The sequence below is a fragment of the Phoenix dactylifera genome, chromosome 2, assembly GCF_051530095.1.
Source record: "Phoenix dactylifera cultivar Ajwa chromosome 2, Ajwa_hap1_PhDact_Kaust_v1.1, whole genome shotgun sequence".
Taxonomy (NCBI): domain Eukaryota; kingdom Viridiplantae; phylum Streptophyta; class Magnoliopsida; order Arecales; family Arecaceae; genus Phoenix; species Phoenix dactylifera.
In genome coordinates this window covers 24,588,022-24,608,953 of record NC_143191.1, presented here as the reverse complement: position 1 = coordinate 24,608,953, position 20,932 = coordinate 24,588,022, and the positions used below count along the sequence as shown (strand labels likewise).

Sequence of the window (20,932 nt, the reverse complement as noted above, 5' to 3'; positions counted from 1 at the left end):
TGGTTTGTATAAAAAAATTTTCTAACTATAATATGTTTTTTGAAAAGATGTTTCCTAAAAAAAATAATGACTGAAAATATAGTTTTAGCATGTTTGGTTGATTATGGAAAAGTGGTATATTCTAGAGTGGTATTTTGTTAAGTATCTACTTTTCTAAGAAAGTTTTATAAAATATCTATTATATCCTCAATAAAGAGAAAGACTTTACTTATAGATATTGATGGTTTAAAGATAATTTTAGAAAAACATAACCCTAATTTCCAATCAGAGAGAAAGTAGCTTTTCCATATCTCCCATTAGTTTTGATTTTCTATAAAATATGAAAATTTTATTCTTATAGAAATTCTACTTTTCCATCTCTTTTTTTAAAAAATTTTAATCAAATAAAAGGTATTTCTTTGTTTTTCCGTTGACCACACTTTTTCTCTTTTTTTCACGATCCAAACGAGTCTCAAGAGAGTAGGAAGTGGGAGTAAGGAACAACCAGTGACAATGCCATGGGGACATGTTTGATCAGAGTGATAGATGCCATCAATGGATCGATGCCACCACTTCCAAAAGAATGAACTTATGGACAGACGAACGATGATAAAAGACAATGAATGAATGAATACAAAGAATGAAAGAATGGATGAACAAAGGTGGAAGATGGATGCTAGAAATGAATGAACGAATGAATGGAAGAAATGGCGGAACTGAGAAGGACGCCGATGAGATAATGGAGGAAGCCATCGGAGAGATGAGTGGCGATGAAGAGGAGGAAGGCAAAGGACTTGAGGAGGTGGAAGGATAGAGCCGAGAACGATAGGCTGGGTGGAAGAGATAGGAGAGGGATGAAAATCTATTTCGAAAAAAAAAGAAATAGAAAATTTTTCACTTCCACTTTTTTTCAAAAATAATAAAAATTATTTAAAAAACTAAAAAAAAATAACCAAATATATTTGTTGCATCAGATTTTATATTTTTATTTTTGAATAAAAAAAGATTAAAAAAACTATACCAAACAAGGTTTGTTTTATCTAATAATAATGCATGTATGGGAAAAGAGAAGGAAAGAGTTGGGAGCTTTCCGATATTCAGTCAGACGCAAAAATTGCAGCAGGTTCCACGTAAATTGTTTTGTTTCAAGAAGCTACCTCTTGTCTGCTCCCGAACAGCTTATCTGGGATTTGAGGTATAAATCCGTTGATCAAGTTTTTTTTTTTCTTTGAAGAAAAAAAGTTGCAATCAACCTATTTCTAAATCTTATATAATAGATTTGTCTTGTACAGCAGTTTTGGATCCTGCAAGACTTGATGGTATTGTTCTTTTTTTTATATAAAATTAAGAATTCAGAGGTGAAAGCTAAAGTTAGATTATATTCTTGATATATCTATATAGACATATATATGTGAATTATTGCATCTATTTAGATATTGATATACTTTAATAGATATATGCACCCTGTATACACATATACATTTTTTGCTACCTGGAACTCGCATAGCCAATGCATGCATATAGTGTATTCATGGATAGATACAAGTTATCCAAATATAAAAGCATAAAATTATGTATGTGTTTATAAGGATTAAGGAATTTATCCAAAACTATTCATGAAATAAATGTATTATACTATGTCTACTTCACGATAATTGAAGGATACTTATCATATATATATCCCATATAATATTTGGCCACATGTTGAATAACTAAGTCTTTTGATGAAACGTTAAATGATTAATTATGAATTGAATTTGGTTGGCTTGCCTGACAATTTGACGTAACCTAAGTTAGCTCACTGAAAAAAAAAAAGAATCTATGGGCAGGATGATAGAAGATTGTATTTTATATTGAGACGCGTATACGATTCATTAGCCACCTAATTGGAAGAAAGCCAACTACTTTTTGGCCTCATCCATGAGGTCTCCTGTTCAGCTACCATTTTGCTGAGCTTATCTTTACTTTTTGGCATCATCCATGAGGTCTCCTGTTCAGCTACCATTCTACTGAGCTTATCTTTATTTTGATGCTACTTCATGGTAGGACTGCAGGCTGCAACGAGAGAAATCTAGAAATTTCTCAATTGAGTCGGATCAGATATAACTAGAGATGTGCATGAGTTGGATCAGATTGATTTAGAGATATATTTGGAACCAAACTGATTTAAATCGGTTTTCTAAATTCGAAATTGAAACCAAATCGACTATCAAGAAAAATTGCCTGGAATTGGCTTGAGAAATTCAATTTAGTTTAGTTCAATTTATGGAATTGATGTTCAGTAGCGCGAGCTAAATCTAGAAATAAAAATTCTATTTTACATAAGGTTGATGTTCAATAAATTGAACCAAACGGACTGGGCTAAGTCCATACATAAAAATTTTATTTTATATTTTAAAAATATAAAAAATTAAAAAATATATATAAAGAGGGAGAGGTAAGCTCAAGACTTTTTCAAACCGGTACTAAATTGAATTTTAAAAAATCAATATAAATTAAACCAAAGAGGTTATAAGCCCTGGTTGGGTTCGGATTCGGCTTGTTTTTTGTGCATCCCTATATAGTAAGTACCCTTTTGTTTGCTATACTGCATTTGATTGTCTCTACTCAAACAAATTCCCACTGGATCCATCATCTACTACTCACCATTCAAGTGGTTCCTTCTTAATTACCACTTTTAATTTTAATAAAAAGTGACTAGAGGATCAACTCTTCCACCCTAGCATGAAGAATGGAGGAAAAGAAAAAAATATAGCCCCACAATAAAAAAAACTAAAGAAAAGAAAAAGGAAAAGTTACATATTCACGCAAGTACACCTCATTGTTCCTAATAAGCAAGTGGCACCAAAGAAGCCTTTTTAGATGGCAGTAACCTAGTCAATGCCAAAGCCTACCCATGATATATTCTAATTCCCCTTATGGATATTGACCACCAAAGTTCGTTGCCAATTGCTCAGCTTTCCTTGCACACTTTATCTGCATGTAGATAAGTAAATGCATGTATGGAAAAAGACTTTTGACATATGACCAGGTGCATGGCATCCCACTATAATATTTCATTTGGACTAGCATATGGGGCATAACCATTCTAATAACCAAATTAATTTGAACATCTAAAATAACTCTATAATTTCACAAATAATCTTACATATAAGCTATACAAAGGCATCATTTTTGGACCTTATCAAAATTTTCCACTCATGCATGCATGGGGCGTCTATGTTAGAAACCTATTCAAGTTTCTCTCATCACTTATCTCAAGAATATCAACTTTTTAATTACAAATTTCTGTCATTTTTTAATTATATTTTTTTTCTTTCTTTAGAAATCGAGTTTCTCCCATCACGTATTTCAAGAATATCAAAATTTTCCATGCATGCATGGAACGTCATCCGGAGAAACAGAGCGTTTGAGTCCAACAAGAAGAAAGCCTTAGCATATATACTAGTCGAAATTCAATATAACTTAAAAGTTTACATGCTTGAATTTTGAATCCAATCATCTATTTAAATCTTTCTACCTCCCATTAAGTACTTTCTGCGGGGTTAATGTCATATGTGATCCTCAATATTTCTAAGGAATCTCCACTCTCTAGCTTTCTAGTGGAAAAGGATTTGGTTGGACCGTCATTAGACCATTATGATAGTCCAGTTAGCATGAGCCCTCATATCATGCATGCACAACAATATGCGAAATGCGTGCTCATCTCCCTGTGTGAATCAAGAACCCAGACCAAATATATATATAGCAATCTTCAAACTGTTTGCAAGCCAATAAAGGGGGTTAGAAAGATTGTAGGATATTATGGAAAAGTGTATGGATGTATGTTGTTGTCACCAAAATCTGAGCTAAAGAGACCAGACGAGCTCTGAGCTGGATAGATTGGATGAGCGGGTGAATAACAGGTGATCGGTTGTGGCCATGCTCGGATGAAGAGATTTGCTAAGAGTCCGATTTGAAAGTAAGACAGAGAAAATACCGAAGGTCACCATATTTTGTCTGAGAAGGGACTCTTTGATGATAATTTTGTTTGGAAACAGTAAGCAATTGAGAATAGTGAAAACAAGAGTGTCTTGCGTGAGAGAGAACACATATGAAGGTTCTTCAGGTGTTGATTATATAGAGGGTCGGTATTGGTTATCCAAAGAGATAGACTTGTGACTTAACTGCTCTGTAGATCCCAAATGTTATGGGCTTAATTGCATAGGTCGTGTGGTAACTTCTCAATCAAGTAGATCGAGCTGTAAGTACTATTCTGCATTGTACCTCATAAATGCATAGAATCATAACTGTCTCTTTAGTAGGCTTTAACTATCTTAAATATACTTTTATTCGAAGATACATGACTCGTTACTGCTGGGCATCTGCTCATATTGCTGGCTCTGTCGACTCCTCAAGTCCGGGTCGATGAATCCATATGCTACATCATATGTATATATAGGAAGTTTTGTGCCTTCCACCCCTTTGGAAGCAGGTCTTGGAGAATGTAAATTATTCAAGTTGATGAAACTTTGGTTTGCAAACCTAGGACCCTCCCTATATTCAAAATCAATCACCTGAGTAACTTGGATGGGGCCAACAATTGCTGGGCCAATAAAAATTTTCCATGTACCATAACTCCAAGAATTTTCAGATAATGAGGCTAAACAAGAATTATACTCGAGTATTTTTCATAAAACTAATAAATATTTTCATATTTTAAAACCATCTTTTGTTACTTCCTTGCATGACTAGGAGCTAGCATACCACATCGAAAAGAACATGCGGCAGAGCTAAAAAAGAAAATCACATGAGAGAAAAGAAAGCAAAGCTAATGACCCAAGCAAATTCAGTCAACTTTTGAGAGAAAAGCAAATTTAATTGATAAGAAGCCACCTCCCACACACAAATACAATGGATTCCCCCACCCACCAAAACTATCACATCCCCCCAACTCCAAAGCCAAAGTTTACCACCATCCCTTAGGATTAAATTCAGAAAAACTTGGGATCGTAGCCGTTGCTGGAGGTGGCGAGGATGTAATAAGCCACGATGTGGCCGATGGAACCCCATGCAAGGACGTCGACTATGTTGAACCCGACCGGGTCGTTGGACTTGAGGAGACTCACGTACTCCTTGGCCCGGGTGTCGCCGGCGTCGTAATGGGTCATCCCGTTCTGCTCCGGGAGCCCTTGCTTGGCCACGTTCTCCCTCTGGAAGTTGAAGAACACGAACCGGCCCAGGAAGAGGGACAGACCGGTGCTGAGGCTGATCACCAGGGACGGGTTCAGCTCGGCCTTCACCGCTAGACCGGGTCTGGTGCTGGACCGGGCCGGCGGCCGGGCAGAGAGGGCGAGGCTGGCTCTTCGGGGGAAGGAGAGGGAGGAGTCGGTAGGCTTGAGAGGGCGGAGGCCGGTGAAGGTGGGTGTGGAGAAGAGGGTGGCGGCCATGGCTGATGCTGGCTTTGGCTTGTGGTTGAGGTTAAGACTGGTGTGGGGGGAAAGGAATGTGGATGCTGTGAAAGATTTGAGGATTGCGAGTGCTGGAAGCCAGGGGAGATGTTGTGGGGGAGGAGGATGAACGGGAGGCGAGAGGAGAGGACGATTTGGGGTGATGAGTTGGCTGGAAGTGATTGGAGGGAGATAGATAGGATATTGGGGTAATTAATCACCGGTCCATTTATTGACGGGTCTCTAATGTTTAATCCGGTGTGGGCATTTTTGGTCTTTTCTTAAAAAAAAAAAGAAAAAGAGCTCAAGGACCGGAAATTAAACTTGGTGAAGATATTGGACGGAAGATTTTAAGATCAGTCAACCAGGACTTTTTGTTATAGCGCGGTCTTTTTGAGGGTAGAGAATTAATGACCCTTAGGATAGGGGTTTGGTGGCCACAGCACCCAAATATAGCACCCACTCAATGTCGCACCCACCCAATGTCACACCCACGTATTGATCTATTGTTTGTTTTAGTTAAATTGAGACATCGCCCAATGGTGTATATGCATTCGATTCATGTGGCTTCAAAATTCCCATCCAAAACATGTCTTCTATTTTTTTTTTCTTAAATTTTCTTTAATTTTTTTGCATAAATATTCTTCTAAAAATTAAAATTTGCACAAATATCCTTTTAAAATTTATATTTATTTTTGTACCCTCGTAAAAGACTGATTTTGCACAAATCTTCCCAATATAATGATTCTTCTAACACCGTTAATAAAAACTATGTTTATTTTATTAAAAATAAAATAAAATTTTGAAATTGCTTTTTTTATCCTCCATTGCGATTGCCTTATAAATATATTTTTTTTTGCTCATCCATTTATTAAGAATATTTTAGTCATTTTAATTTGAAACCGTTAATTTTTTAACGTCGTTAGATTGTGTGGGTACATACGCAAAAACAAGGATAAAAAAAAGGTAAAATAGCAAAACAAGTGTTTTACGAGGGTATATATATTTATGAGGATATATATGTAAATATTAATTTTGAGAGGGTATTCATGCAAAATTCAATATTTAGGAGGGTATTAATGTAAAAAAATATTTTTTTTTCTTTTGTTTTTGCTTTTTTTTCTGCCCATTCTTTTGGGTCTTGCTTTTACTTTTTTTGATTATTATTTAAAACACTTTTTCTCTTCATTTCCCCTTTTATTTTCTTTTTTCCTTTTTTTTCTCTTCATTCTTTTGGGCCTTGCTTTTATAAACTTTTGCGCCTGTGATGAGATGATGTGAAACATCCTTTCTAATGATGGGTCAGCCACCTCTATTTTTTCTTTCTTTTTTCCTTTTTTTAATCTTTTTCTCTTCATTCTTTTAGGCATTGCTTTTATCTATTTTCGGCATGGGGTCTGATGGTGTGAATAGATACTTTGTCATCATGACTTGGCCATTTGGGAGTGGATCAGCACTGGATTTCACAAAATCCAGCTCATTTAATCATATTGAGGAATCTTTTGATTGCGGTAGTATTTTATCAATGCATATAGATCCAAAAGGTGAATGCACCATATTTTCCCTTTTATTTCCCTCTTTTTCTCTTCATTGTTTTGGGCCTCGCTTTATCTATATTTGGGACTGGGGTGTGATGGTGTGAACCGATCCTTTCTGATAACGATTTAGCTATTTGATGAGTGGATCAGTGTTGGATTTCATAGAATTCAATTCATTTCATGTGTGTTGAGGAAGCTTTTGATTGTGGTAGCATTTTATCAATATCTAGATGCAAAAGGTGAATGAAATCTATATTTTTAGTGTGGTATGTCTTGAGAAAGCATTTATCTTTCAAAAAAAGGCTTGATAACCATGCCTTTGACCTTTGAGCTTTGGTTTCCTTCAGCATTGATATCTGTCATTTGAATGGAAGTGAAAGCTCCTCCCTAGTCAAGTCTCCGATTAAATTTTCCAGAACAGTAGTTTTTATAAACAACCATTATTAGTCACTTGGAGAAATCTAGAACTATAACTGCAAAATAGCACCTTTGTTCATCATGTTCTTGGACTTTATCTCTTATGAAAAATACTGTTTGTAACCTCTACTTAAAAATTAGAAAGAAAAAAAAAAATCTCTTGTGGAGCATTGTCTTCTTTCAAAATTTACAAAGCAGAAGTCCAATCAAAGCTAATGAGAGTTTAGGTACAAAAATTGACAAGTAAAAATTTATTTCAAAATTCAAAATACCATCATCATATGATATAGTATCCAAAAACAGTTTGTGCGAAGCTTTCATTATCTCACTTCTTTACTGAACCAATTTAGTGTTCCTAGATGAGCTGTGCATCTTCATGCTAAGAAAAATCCTCCAATCAATCAGTAGTCAGTCCCTTACATACTTGATGCAGGGAGTTTGAGTTTGCACTTCTCATCCTTTATAGCATGCGTCTTTTACGAAACATTTTTCCATTTTAGCTTTTCATTATTTTTCACCCAATAAAGCCTTGCTCAAATGATCTACTCATGCTGATGCTTCTAAAAGTATTCTTTGCCTTTCAAAGGATGGAGTAGTAGAATGATAAACCAGTTGCATCCCTTGTGTACAATGAATTGGTACTCAGATATAACAATTAACTAAAATGACTCAACCCTATATACTTCACATTTTAATACAAAACTCAGGTTACTTCACTGCTGAACTTGATATAGGATACTTCACCTTCCTCAAAAATCTATTAATTTCCTTGAAGAGATAAAACAGACTTCAAGAGAAGCATAACCCAGTACAGTAGCATCCTCTTGCTAACCTGATACCCCTCTGAAAAATCTTAGATTAACGTGATATTTTAAATTAGTATAATAATCAAAAGAAAATAAATACTGTTAAAAGTAGAAACATTGACAAAAAATATAAATACTAACATCAGATCAAAATCAGCAGAATCACACATATATAGAAGTAATAATACGGACAAAAAATGATAATAATACATTATAGATCTTCTAGGACTAATAAAACAATATGCCCATAATTATTCACAAAATAATTACCCTTTACAAATCTTACATCGAGAAAAAAAATTTGTAAATAAACCTGAATCTTGCTCCTCAAAAGAAATTTTGCACGATGACAGCACAAAAATAACTTTCCGATGTCGATCCAATAATCACAGGTCAAAGCAATCCAAACATAAAACATTTGACTGAAAAAGTAATCAAACTAAGAAGAACAGATTACCAGAAATATCATCTTGTACTGCAATGCATGAGTCGAAACAAGCGGTGTGAAATTTCACTAAAGTTTGTAGAGAACAGAAAAAATAAAAAAACATTGAATGAAGATTACAACAGAATCACTCAGAAAATCTTCTGAAGGACAGCTGAAAGTCTAGCACATAGAGCTAACTCCAAATTTTCTTCACCTCACAACTGCAGTCTCTAGACATATGTACATTTTCTCTTTGTACACTTCAAAGGAGTCTGTTTTTTTTTATTCACGATTGAACATGAGAAAGATTTCCAACTTCCCCTTTACCCTTACTCTCAGTCCCCCTGGCCATGTCCATGTACAACACTCTGTCCTGGGCGCCAGAACAAAGAGTCTCAAGAGCTACAACATAGAAACGAGTTTTAATTCAAAGTAGTGAGTCAAGGTACGAGTAGTTCCGGAGGCGGCTGTACTGAAGGAGACTGCCATAGGTGCGATCCCACACACCAACAAAAAGAGCCTCGGTGTCAGGACTGAACGACATGCCTGAGATTTCACCAAAGAAGTCCAGCTCCTGTCGCTTGTTGTACCCACTTCTAACATCAAAGATGTGAACAAAGTCTGCAGGCTCTGCCATCGCCATGAACTGACCATCAGATGTGAAGCGGATTGATCTTATGGCTCCAAGGTTCCCTCTCAGTACATCCACAGATTTTGAGAGGTTCCTTGCATCCCAAATCCGACAGGTCTTATCCTGGTTACCAGTGGCAAATGTGTGACCATCAGGATTCCATGCCGATGCAAACGAGTAGTCCAGGTGACCACGCAATTCATGGATAGTCTGCAAGAACCAAACTTCAGAAACAAACTTTTTGTTGCTTCAACATTTAAAATTGGAAGTGATGAAGGCAGGTTACTCCCATTGAGGTTCATCACTTGACCAGAATAACCAAGTATAGTACTCACCTTTCCGGTATGAGCATCAACCAGTAGTCCGTCAGGGTTGTCACCCACAATAACAAGAAGCTTCCCATCAGGACTAAGTGATGTATGCTGAAAACAGAACAACAGGTAAAGATACAATAGTACAAGATATTGTCTGATAAAATATTAGACTATAAATAACACCAACTTCCCATAGACCAGCACGACTCAACTTATTGATTGGGTTTATAGTTTTTATAATCTGATTCCACTGAATATCCAAAGAAATGATAACACTAAATGGCTCTTTGACCAGGATTAACAACTTAACCAACTACACACTACAGTAGATCAATTACAGATGGCTCATATTCACATCCCACTAGAAAAAGAAAAAACATCTAACAATACAGTACAGGTAATCAAATACTAATGGCTTACATTGACCGGCCATTGGAAACGGAAATGCTTGCAAAGCTGAAACTTCTCCATGTCAAAGTCACGAACTCCACAGTCATTATTTGAAGCCATAAAGTGAACAGCGCCACTGAATAAATTCCATTTTTGAGTCAGAGCCACCAGACATGATCAAAACAAAAGAGAATGCCAGGCAAAATGTAGTACCTGGGACTGTCGTAAATCTCCACAGCATTAGTGATTGCATTGTCATCATAAGTTGTCCGGGAACAATAGCTTATTCCTTCTCGATCTAAATACTGCATTTCCAAGAAAGTAAGAGAAAAGCTCAGATAATATATACCTTCTAAAATACTGGAATAAATATATTTCCAATGTTGCATTAACTGTACAGTCCACTGCAATTGCATTTAGTGCATCTATGTCAAACTGCTAACACCATAAGTTTCATGCCTAAATTACACAATCGCTTCACCCGATTGATGATGACGAATCAGATACTCAAAAACACCTGATCGATCATATATATATATATATATATATATATATATATATATATATATATATATATATATATATATATATATTACCATTGGCAATAAATTTATAGCTATTTTACTTACGCAATACCAGAGATTTAGACTTCTCAACAAGGAGCCAAAAAAGTAACTTTCAAAAATCCTGGCCCGAATTATATGTGCATAAAACAATAATATTTCATTATTATCTAAAATTTTTAAATCGAACAGCCTAAAATGTTGAGCAGCATATTAGCAATAGATAATGATGCCAGGTAAGTAAAAGATAAGGTTGAAATGAAGAATTAACTCCTGGAACATAAACAAAAAGAAAAGAATGTTACAGTTTACAGCAAACTGATGATTTTTATCCTTTCAGAAGCATGAACACAAGCACTGGGATAGCACAACGTTGTGTAAATCTCTATTGCTTATGTACTACTGGAGGCAATGGCCACTTTTAAGTCATATTTCTTGCCTCATCAATTATTGTATTCCTATAAATTTTCTAAGATATTAGCTGAGCAAATCAGCTGATTGATTCTCAGGCTTGCTAAGCTGCTCCCACTTTAACATAATCCTTTCATCCAGTAGAATTCATAACCTCTTAGTGTAGCTATGAACTATGACCACATTAGATCACATAAATAAAATGTGCATATCACCTAATAACTGCTTTAAACAACCTGAACTACTCCTAGTAAACCATAACTTCTCAGCTTGCTCGATCTTTGTAACTGCCGACTTTTGGGGAGATCAGACAGTCTACCACCATGGTTCTTGACAAAGCCAAAACCATAACTCTAATTATCATTTTCTGATCTCAACTATTTGGAGTTAAACTTTTTTAATTCTTACAAGGTGTCTTTTAAAAGGGTAACTCTAAAAACACTACAAACTCTTCCAAAACATTTCTCATAGCTTTCATTCAAAATAGCTTATCACTTCTCTCTTTTGTGACCCTTCAAAATGCAAGTTTAAGCACCTTTCTATTGCATGCAATCACCTCTACATATCAAGTCTTCTCATCTTACACAGCATAGACCTTGAAAGCCTTGACTGACAGTCCACAAACCTCATTGTCCTCCCTACCCTGCGTGCTCAAATATGAATTGGCATTTCTATCAACCAAGGGTAAATACTTTCTCCTGAGATAGCTTTCCATCATACTACATTTTGCCATTCTTCTCAGACTCTCTCTTTGCATTATGCATTATCAGCATAACACTAAGTACTATGTACACAAGTATACAGTCATATATCTCGTTATTTTGCTACATATATAAGATATACATGGCAACTTTCTCACACATATGCTTATGAAAATACTTAATGAATAAGGTAAGCCAAAGAGGAAACTGTTTTTTTAATCATCGGCAAATTTTTCGTGAACATGCTTCTGGAAATAACAAAACATGTTTCATTAAAAGCAGAGAACAAATTGATAAACTAATGAAAAATAAATAGATAGATAATGGAAGTAGTGATGGATATTATATTCTCCCATGCTTCCATGAATTATTGTAAAAGAGTGGTGGACAAAATGAAGAGAATTACTTTACAAATAAGTTCCCCTTGAAATCCACCCGCTACAAGTAACTTATCTTTTACTGCCAATGTGCTAACTTGAGTCTGAGAAAATCCTTCTAATACACTTCCAGGGTGTTTCTGTAACAAAATTAAAAAGCCATTATGTAAGTTAAAAATTATAACTATCCACCTAATAAAATGATTATTGAAGAAAAACATCATTTAAATCAAAATAAAAAAGGAAGAGGAACAAAAGGAACTTTATAATAGATTTATGAAGAAAGATTATGCACCTCATTTGGTGCCACATGTCCTGAGACATTCATAACCTCATACTTCTCACAAGTTAACGCTGACCAATGGAGCACAGAATAGTGTGACATTAGATAGACATCATGCTTTGATGTAGCCCAGACCAGATTTCTCAGCTGTAAAAATAAAATATAATTAATGAAGATCAATAGCACAGTTTTTAAAGAAACTCAAAATAAATAGAATGCACTCATATAAATGTAATAAGTCCACTGAAAATTCTTTTGCACTATAGTTTAGCTACCTAGAAACAAATAACAGGGCAATCACATGGCACTTAAATTTTATAAAAATATGTAGACAAAATTTGACATGGTTAAGGCCCAGCAATAAGAGAAAGGTCAGTAACAGAAGGTAGAAAGAGGTATTTGATGTACTTATCCTTGATTATGGGTGTAGTCAAGATGAGCTAGAACAATTTTTGTTCTGAATTTCTGATCAACGACGGCTTGAAAATTTATTTCAAGCATTATATTCAGGACCCAACATGCCTTGCTTCAAGCCTTGTTCGAGGAAAACTGAACATAAGCCTATTTTTTGAACGGATTGATAGTCTTAAATCAATTCCTCAAGAGATTGAATGAATTATTCCTAGAAAAGAAAATGAAAGTCAAATCAAGTTTGAATCGGGCTCAATTCAAGCTCATTTGAGCTTCAAATTTAAATCCTTATTTAGACAAATAAAACCCATGACCCAGTAAACTGGAAAGCTATCAACCTACAACTATTGAGCCCATCTGACTGAATTATGACAATACAATGAAGCCATCAATTTGTTTAAATAACACCACATTAGTTTCAGCAGTTGCTGATTAACAATATACATAACAGGTACTGTATATAAAATATACATTGTTAGGTATTCTCTCTAAATATAGCATTTAAAACTTAAACATGATTTTTTAGCCTAATCATGCGATGCCTCATCAAATAGAGATCTGCTCAAGATTGGCTTGAAATTTATTCCAAGCCAAAAAGCCAAGATCAAGCTTAGATTGTTCCTATCTCATTCAAGATTAATTGAACCTATTTGCAAGTGAGTTGAACTGATCGGCATTTATATCCATAATGCGATGAATCTAATATGCCCCCTCTATGATTAAGTTCAAATGTCCAGTTACCACATGCATTTTTAGAAATTTCATCTTTATAATCTGTACAAGGCCACCACCAAGCACGTGCTCAGATGGCATCACCCTTGATAATCGGACAAATGGGCAGGAGTTCGACTTTAGCTAGGATCAGCCATCTACAACTGGGGTGGGAATAGGGTAGAAAGGTAGGGATTAGCCCCTCCTAATCTAATTTTTTTAAACAAAAAACTGCATAAGGGTCACCTGAACCTTTAATGTAATATGTTATTCACTAAATCTGCAGATTCCCACAACCAAAGGTAAAAATATAAAAATTTGATTTCAAGTATAGAGCTGAAAACTATTTCCCTTTCTTTTCTCAAAATATTTCTAAACTAGAAGTGGTGATCTTGCAGATATTGCAATTGCTTGTGTCAGCATATGTGGGATTGTGCACAAACATGTAGTTGAACAATTTCTTTTACATGTTCCCAATTATTAAAGTTAAAAGTGAAAGACAAATACTAAAATATGTTATCCCTCTCTTTCCTCAACCTGTTTCCAAAACACTGATGATAACACAGTACATGCTGAAAGTACTCAGCAACTCTATAAGGTTCATGTCTTAGTTGCCAGTAGTAGGAGCAGGTCCAGGAGCGAGGAAGCACATCTTTCACAAAATTGGAACAATGAAAAGCTCAGGAAGTGGGTGATGAGTTTCTGAAGCACATATGCCACTCTAAGTAGAATTCTAGATACTGAGGTTCATGCACGCAGAAATTTACTCAAACTTTCTTGTTATTGTTCCCAATTGCCAAATATTAATATAAGTGGAATGCAAATGATATTAAATCCAAAAAGTTAAATACCTGCAATAGTTCAGTCCATCTGCTGTAACGTCAAAGCAATCAATACAACTACTAGGGTCCAAACTTTGACTATTAAGGAACCTGAGATCTTAATCTGGACAAGGAAAATATTAATGTTTCCTCACTTGCAAGGCGGAAGGAGCTTTGGCTTATTAGAGTGAGATCTAGTCTTCCATATTTCACATTGATGACAGGCAAACATGCTAAGAAGACCGCAATAGAACATGTCCCCCTGTTAAGAGAGTGCAAACTAAGGGCCTGTCCGAATAAAATACGATAGGATGGTACATATAATTTCCTAAAGTTATCGCTATCACCCAAGGTCGGTTGTATGGATGTCTTCCTCATCAGATAAACTGCTTGTCAGTAAAGGCTAAAGCTTCAGGACAAGTCCCATAAATCTAGGACTTCTGCTCATAAAGCATCCATGCTCTCCAATACCCCTCCCTAGAGTTGCCTAAAGAGAATTCTCTGGCCTGTGATCTATATGCTCAGCCTCTGCCCACCAGCCTTCAACCATTTACACCACCAACTTCCCTCCCTCCCACCTCACAGCCGCTTGATGAGATCATAAATGCACAGGTGAGTTTCAAACCCACTCATCCGTCAACCCCACCTGTCCCCTCCATTCCATATCCTTTCCCCTTTCATCACTGCCCCCTACCTGTGCCCATGCCTCCACTCCATCCCTACCCCTTCAGTTGCCTCTTTCCCATCTGCCTCAACCCCTCCAATCATAAGCAGCTCTCTTCTGCATCCAGCCTTCTTTTTTTCCATTGATTTGTGTGTTGGTGGGGCCAGGTGGGAGGGGAAAGAGCAGGGGAGAGGCAGCAAAGAGGCAGCCACTTATGTTAATTAAATTAACCAAACATCAATAATTAAAATAACTAATCAGACATTCCCCCTATCTATTTAAACATAAACATACCGTAGGTTACATGATTTTATTTTTAAACCATAAGTCTTATTAGCTACTTAAATAGGACCTAACAACAAGGGTGTGAAGCTCAACGACCACGGGATGAATGGGAATCAACAGATTTTGCAAGCCTCTACTAGGATTTTGCAGTATAATATATGGGCATGCTCTAAATCAAAGCATCCATTCTCCTATAAAGCTAATCTGCTATTTTGATTTAAACACTAGCTACTAACCAAAGGCTATTAGCTTTGCTACTGACGAGGCTCAAAAGGTCAGAGATACCTTCAATCCAACTAAAAAAAAAGGATCTCTATGCTCTTGAAATGATACATTTTAACTTTTACATGTAAAAATATTCATGTCTGATAATCAGCAAAACCTACTGAGAGAAACATCAGTTATTAACCTAGTGAAGAACTATATGCCCATGTCCTAATCAGTTATCTCTTGATAGGATGAGAAGCATAAAGATATTAACCTTCCAAAATATACAATAAAAGAAGACTAAGATTTTATTAATCTAAAGGTAACTGAAAGACTCATAGAAAGCCAAAACCAAAAGGTGCTAATATGTTTTACAATCAATAACTTTTGAGAACAAAAATTAAGAGTCTATCAAAAATCCTAAGAGATTTGATTCCCTTTTCAAGCATCTTTCACGATCACATTCTGTATACATTAATTTTAATAACCAGAAAATTATTCACCTCCTCTACCAGACTAAGACTCTAGCTCAACGAACACATCTACAAAATACACTGTCAAAACTGTCAAAACCCTTCGGACTTTAGTAAGTTTTACTCCTTAGACTAGGAATCAAAAGTCCATCCAAATTCTACTTCAAGTTAAATTATCATTATCTCAATAACTTGTTGACATTGACTGATTCAAACCTTGGTACAAAACAGAAACCATGTCTCCAAGACATAGAAACATCTTGAAACAATACAAATAGCACGGCATTACATAAACCAAGATACTGAGCAAAGAATGAACAAACAAATTCTATAGCTCATTAATGAATAGAAAGGAACCTGCTTGGGAACTTTATTTGCTTACCTGAAAATGGAGGATAGTTGATTTCACTGATCTTGTATTAAGTCGAAACTCATAATACATGCCCCCTTTCTCAGTTGGTTTGCAAAACTAGATACAAGAAAAGGATGTTGAAAAGAATGCAACAAGAAAACCATGTAACAAACCCAAAATTGTGTAGCTATTGTACCTTTTCTGATGATTCGCCAGAATTTGGAATGTTCTCATAATTCTTGTATTGTTCTAATCTGGTTTGTCTGTACTTCTCCCTTGTGATGCTTAAGCTACTCCACGGTATTCCTTGGATATCCCTTCCTTTCCTTGCTTGTGCTGATGAAGTGTCAAATACCTTACTATGCTGGATAAAATAAGATAGCTTTCTTTTAGAATGTTGAGAGCATAATACAGAAAAGAGAAATGAGAAATGAGAAAAGAGTTTCTAGGAATTATAAATTCTGTACTAATAAGAAACACTAGCATGCCACTTAAAAATTGAAAAAGAAAGTAATTGCAGTAGTTTGATGAAAAGCACGCTAGTATAAGGATAGGCATACAGATTGGCCATATTCTTCATCATCAGAATCTGAATCACCCATCACTCTTCCTTGAAAATCTTCATCCATGTCATCCTCTGCATCCCCCATTTCATAATCCTCTGCCATCTCATCAACATCATCACCTTGGTACCGAGACATATTTGACTTACTTCAAAATTTATGCCTGTGCGATATCCAATACAAGGAAAGTTCAGATAGAGGCATACAGTTCCTATGGCATCTCAAAGATGCTCTCCAATATGCATGAGCTTAAGAGTAAAAAAAAATAGCAATATGAGAAACAAATTCCAATAGGGCATACCAAAAGGCACACTCCGGCAGGCACAAAAGAAGAAGTCTACCTACAGGTTCATATCTACTATGTATAAAATGAAAGGCTTTGCATGGCTTCATGACCTACAACACGTCATGATGATGAGAGCTGACAAACAGAGCCCCTTTAGGGATGAATACCCAGTGCTTCTCTATTATACAAACTACAGAGAGGGAAAAGCTATAATGGGTGGGTCTCTCTCTCTCTCTCTCTCTCTCTCTCTCTCTCTCTCTCTCTCTCTCTCTCTCTCTCTCTCTCTATATATATATATATATATATATATATATATATATATATATATCTACATACATATATATATATATATATATATATATATATATCTACATACATATATATATATATATCTACATATCTACATACATATATATATATATCTACATATCTACATACATATATATATATATATCTACATATCTACATACATATATATATATGTATCGACATATCTACATACATATATATATATATATGTGTGTGTGTGTGTGTGTGTGTGTGTGTGTATCTACATATCTACATAAACATATGTATATGTATACGTAGATACATATATATATATATATATATATATATATATATATATATATATATATATATATGTATGTATGTATGTACATATCTACATATCTACAGAAATATCAAAAAGAGAATTATAACCATTTTACATCATTCATACGCTAAACTGAAGGATTCATACACAATTGCTTTATTTATGAAATGTCAATGCTAATTAACATTCATCCTGAAACTTTTCTCGGTTTAAAAAATTGGGAGGACATAACTGACAGCTAACAAAAACTTTCCCTGATGCTTGAACTTGGGCAGATCATTAGTTCAACCACCAAATATCTTCCTTCATCACAAATGGATTGACAAACAGCAAATTGCCCAAGCAACAGAATAGTATCCAACATAAAAGTGAAATAGACTAAACCAAGAGCGATATGTTTATATGGCTAACAACAAACCTAGACCACAGAGAGCAACGGCCTTAGACAAATTCGTATCTTTACCCACACGATTGAAACAAAAACACATGCACCAATAAGTTGCATATATATATATATATATATATATATATATATATATATATATATATATATATATATATATATATATATATATATATGCAGATGAGAAAAAATAATTCTTCATCTATTAATTTCATGAATTAAATAACCAACCTGGGAACCACACCACAATGTAATATCATGAAATTACAAGAAAAAAACACCTTGTACGCAGAGTTCAGAGATCTTTACCCGGATTTTTTCGATAAATCGATAAGTTACTCAAGACAACATAAAAATTCGAACAAGGGGAGGTTTTTCACCGTAATTCCAAATTTAAAGAAAGACGGAACTTTAGATTACGCCACGATCCTGAAGTCGCAAACCCATACCTTTCTCTTTACAAACAATAAACCTCAAAAAATGACAATAAAAAAGTCAAAGATATCCAACATACACCAGAGGCAGCAAAGATGGATCACAAACATCCAAATCCAGAGACATCTAACCGATCGCATAAATTTCCAAAAAAAAAAACGAATTTTTATAATTTCGCACCTTTTCCAGGGTTGGCAAGCCTTCAGATCTCGAAGGAGGAGAGAATCTGCATCCCCTAGGGCCAGGAATCCGAGGAATCGAAAGCCTCCCGACCGGAATCAGACGAATTGAGGAGATTAAAAGGATCGCTTCTCGCCGATTTAGGGTTGGGCTTTCCTTAATTTTTCTTTTATTTTTTTATTTCTTTCCGATAGCTTACCGGATCGCAGACGAAGGAAGGACAGGGACAGGTTAGGGATAGAAATACTGGTCCGTTTACGGTAATGCCCGTATAATTTCGGATAACTACGAAAATGCCGTCCTCGGCCTCTTGCCAACGTGTCCCGTTGGCGATGTCCAGTTTTCCAAAACAAAATTCTGAATTTCTAAAACTTGTTTGCTTGATTTTGAATTTTTATAATTATTAAAGCTTTAGAATTATTTACCACAAAGATTTTTATTTTGCTTTGTAAAAGGCTGAGATTTAATTTTTACTCTCATCTTATTTTCTACTACATGAGAACAAAAGATAAGCAAAATTTGAAAGGATAACATATTTTTTTGCTAAAAAATGATAATATTATAATAATCATTAAAAAAATTGAAGGAATGTAATTGATTTTCTGTGTTTGGATGGGGACGCTGCATAATGTTGTGACGATATACCGGTTGCTTCCTATCAAATAAGAGAAAGGCCAAAATTCAGATAGATCGTGATTAAGCCCGTGATATTCAGATAATGAATTTCTTTTTATTTCATAGGATTGGTCAATGATTCAAGTTAGTATACATTATAATTGTATTGTACAGTTATATCTAGTTTTTGGAATAAATATTTGATTTAGATGGTGTAAAAGAGGGCTATAATTTTTTCTGAAGAAATATATCTAGCTCTGCAGCTATAAGACAAAATTAATTTTTTCTACAAAAAGATTGCATGAATCAGATTCAAAAGTCAAATTTTAGCTGAAACTATTGCATTAAGCATTGCAATTTCTTAAAATACTCTTTTTCTTTTATGGCATTTTACTTACTAAATTTGAATGTTGCGGTCTCAACCTTATCGCCTTTTTGTTAAAAAAAAAAGTAAATATAAAAACTTTGATCACTATTATTATCTTGCATACAAATGCTAAGATTTAAACATTATTAAAGTAGAGTACTACCGCGCCCAGTTTAAATTATATGATTCCAATGAAACCTCCTAAACTATTAGTAATCAATTATCAATTGGTTTCCAAATTTCAACATCAATGTATTAGCAATCTTAGCCAGCATACATCTAGTTAGCTACTTTTGCAAACGGATAATATACCTGATCATGCTTGGTTGCATCCGAGATATCGACCTATTAGCTTTGGAATAAAAAGAACCCCCCCTACTTGAATGATAGATTATATAGTAAATTGGAGGATTGTTGGGGGTATTATTAAGGATAGAGAGGAATAGATGGTTTGTAAATAGAGTTAATGACAAGGCTGTTTTGGTGACGCCATGAGAAATATCCTTGGGCAAGAAAGCCCATTCACCCTCAATTTTCTGGAGCTAATCCCAAGAGCTGTCAACTTCTTGTACCAGCGATGATGGCCGAAAGATAAGCACTGCAAGTCACCTTGGGCCCATTCAAACCATTTCCTTTTGTTTCCCGTTGATGGTATTGGCCCCATTCAACTGATGATAGAATGATAGCACTTTATATATTTCTCCACAAAACTTTGTCTCCAGCCCCTCGATTCTGGTTTCATTTGTCCAACATAGGTAAAAGCCATCATAAGTCTTCGGCTAAAATAGTTCTATAAATTTTATCCAGATTTCTTACCTCACAACCAGATCAACGTATCTTTCATAAAACAAAAGAAAAGAAAAAAAAACTACGGCTGCATGGATTGACTCTGCTTGGAAATAAACATTGTTGAATATACCTAAACCTGCAAGACTACATTAAACCATATTAGTTATTAGTTGGACCAGATCCACCGTTAAGTTGGTGGACCAATCCAACCATGAAGTAACAAGGACAAATATGTGTATATTCTACATGTTACTTCATGGTTGGACCAGTCCACTAGCTGAGAGGTAGACCAAGTCCAACCAATAAGACAATAACCACTCCGTTAAACCTATCTTGCAACATGTCAAGCCTCGCTGGATGCCATGTCATCGCCGAGTAGAGCTGTGAGCCGGTGGTCATGATCCTTGCCTCTACCATAGAGCTGAATCACAGGGGCATATTGTTTGAGGTTCAATTTGGGGTTGTGGAATGTCTAGAGTGAGGAGGGCTAAGAGCAATGGACCAATTGG

At 35.3% G+C, this 20,932-nt stretch overlaps 2 protein-coding genes across 2 annotated transcripts; both read right to left on the bottom strand.

The window, feature by feature from the left end:
- Positions 1–4,816: 4,816 nt before the first annotated feature.
- Positions 4,817–5,591, bottom strand: LOC103718464 (photosystem I reaction center subunit V, chloroplastic-like). The gene has a single exon (XM_008807301.6). It carries the CDS (start codon positions 5,406–5,408, stop codon positions 4,953–4,955), a length of 456 nt encoding a protein of 151 aa, XP_008805523.2. The 5' UTR covers positions 5,409–5,591; the 3' UTR covers positions 4,817–4,952.
- A 3,031-nt stretch (positions 5,592–8,622) lies between these two features.
- Positions 8,623–18,865, bottom strand: LOC103718463 (putative WD repeat-containing protein C2A9.03). Its single transcript, XM_008807300.5, has 10 exons — positions 18,653–18,865; positions 16,751–16,916; positions 16,387–16,554; positions 16,221–16,307; positions 12,279–12,413; positions 12,013–12,123; positions 10,145–10,236; positions 9,962–10,067; positions 9,563–9,649; positions 8,623–9,437 (listed from the first exon to the last, which is right to left on the bottom strand). Exons 2-10 carry the CDS (start codon positions 16,889–16,891, stop codon positions 9,024–9,026), a joined length of 1,341 nt encoding a protein of 446 aa, XP_008805522.1. The 5' UTR covers positions 16,892–16,916; positions 18,653–18,865; the 3' UTR covers positions 8,623–9,023.
- Positions 18,866–20,932: the final 2,067 nt, after the last annotated feature.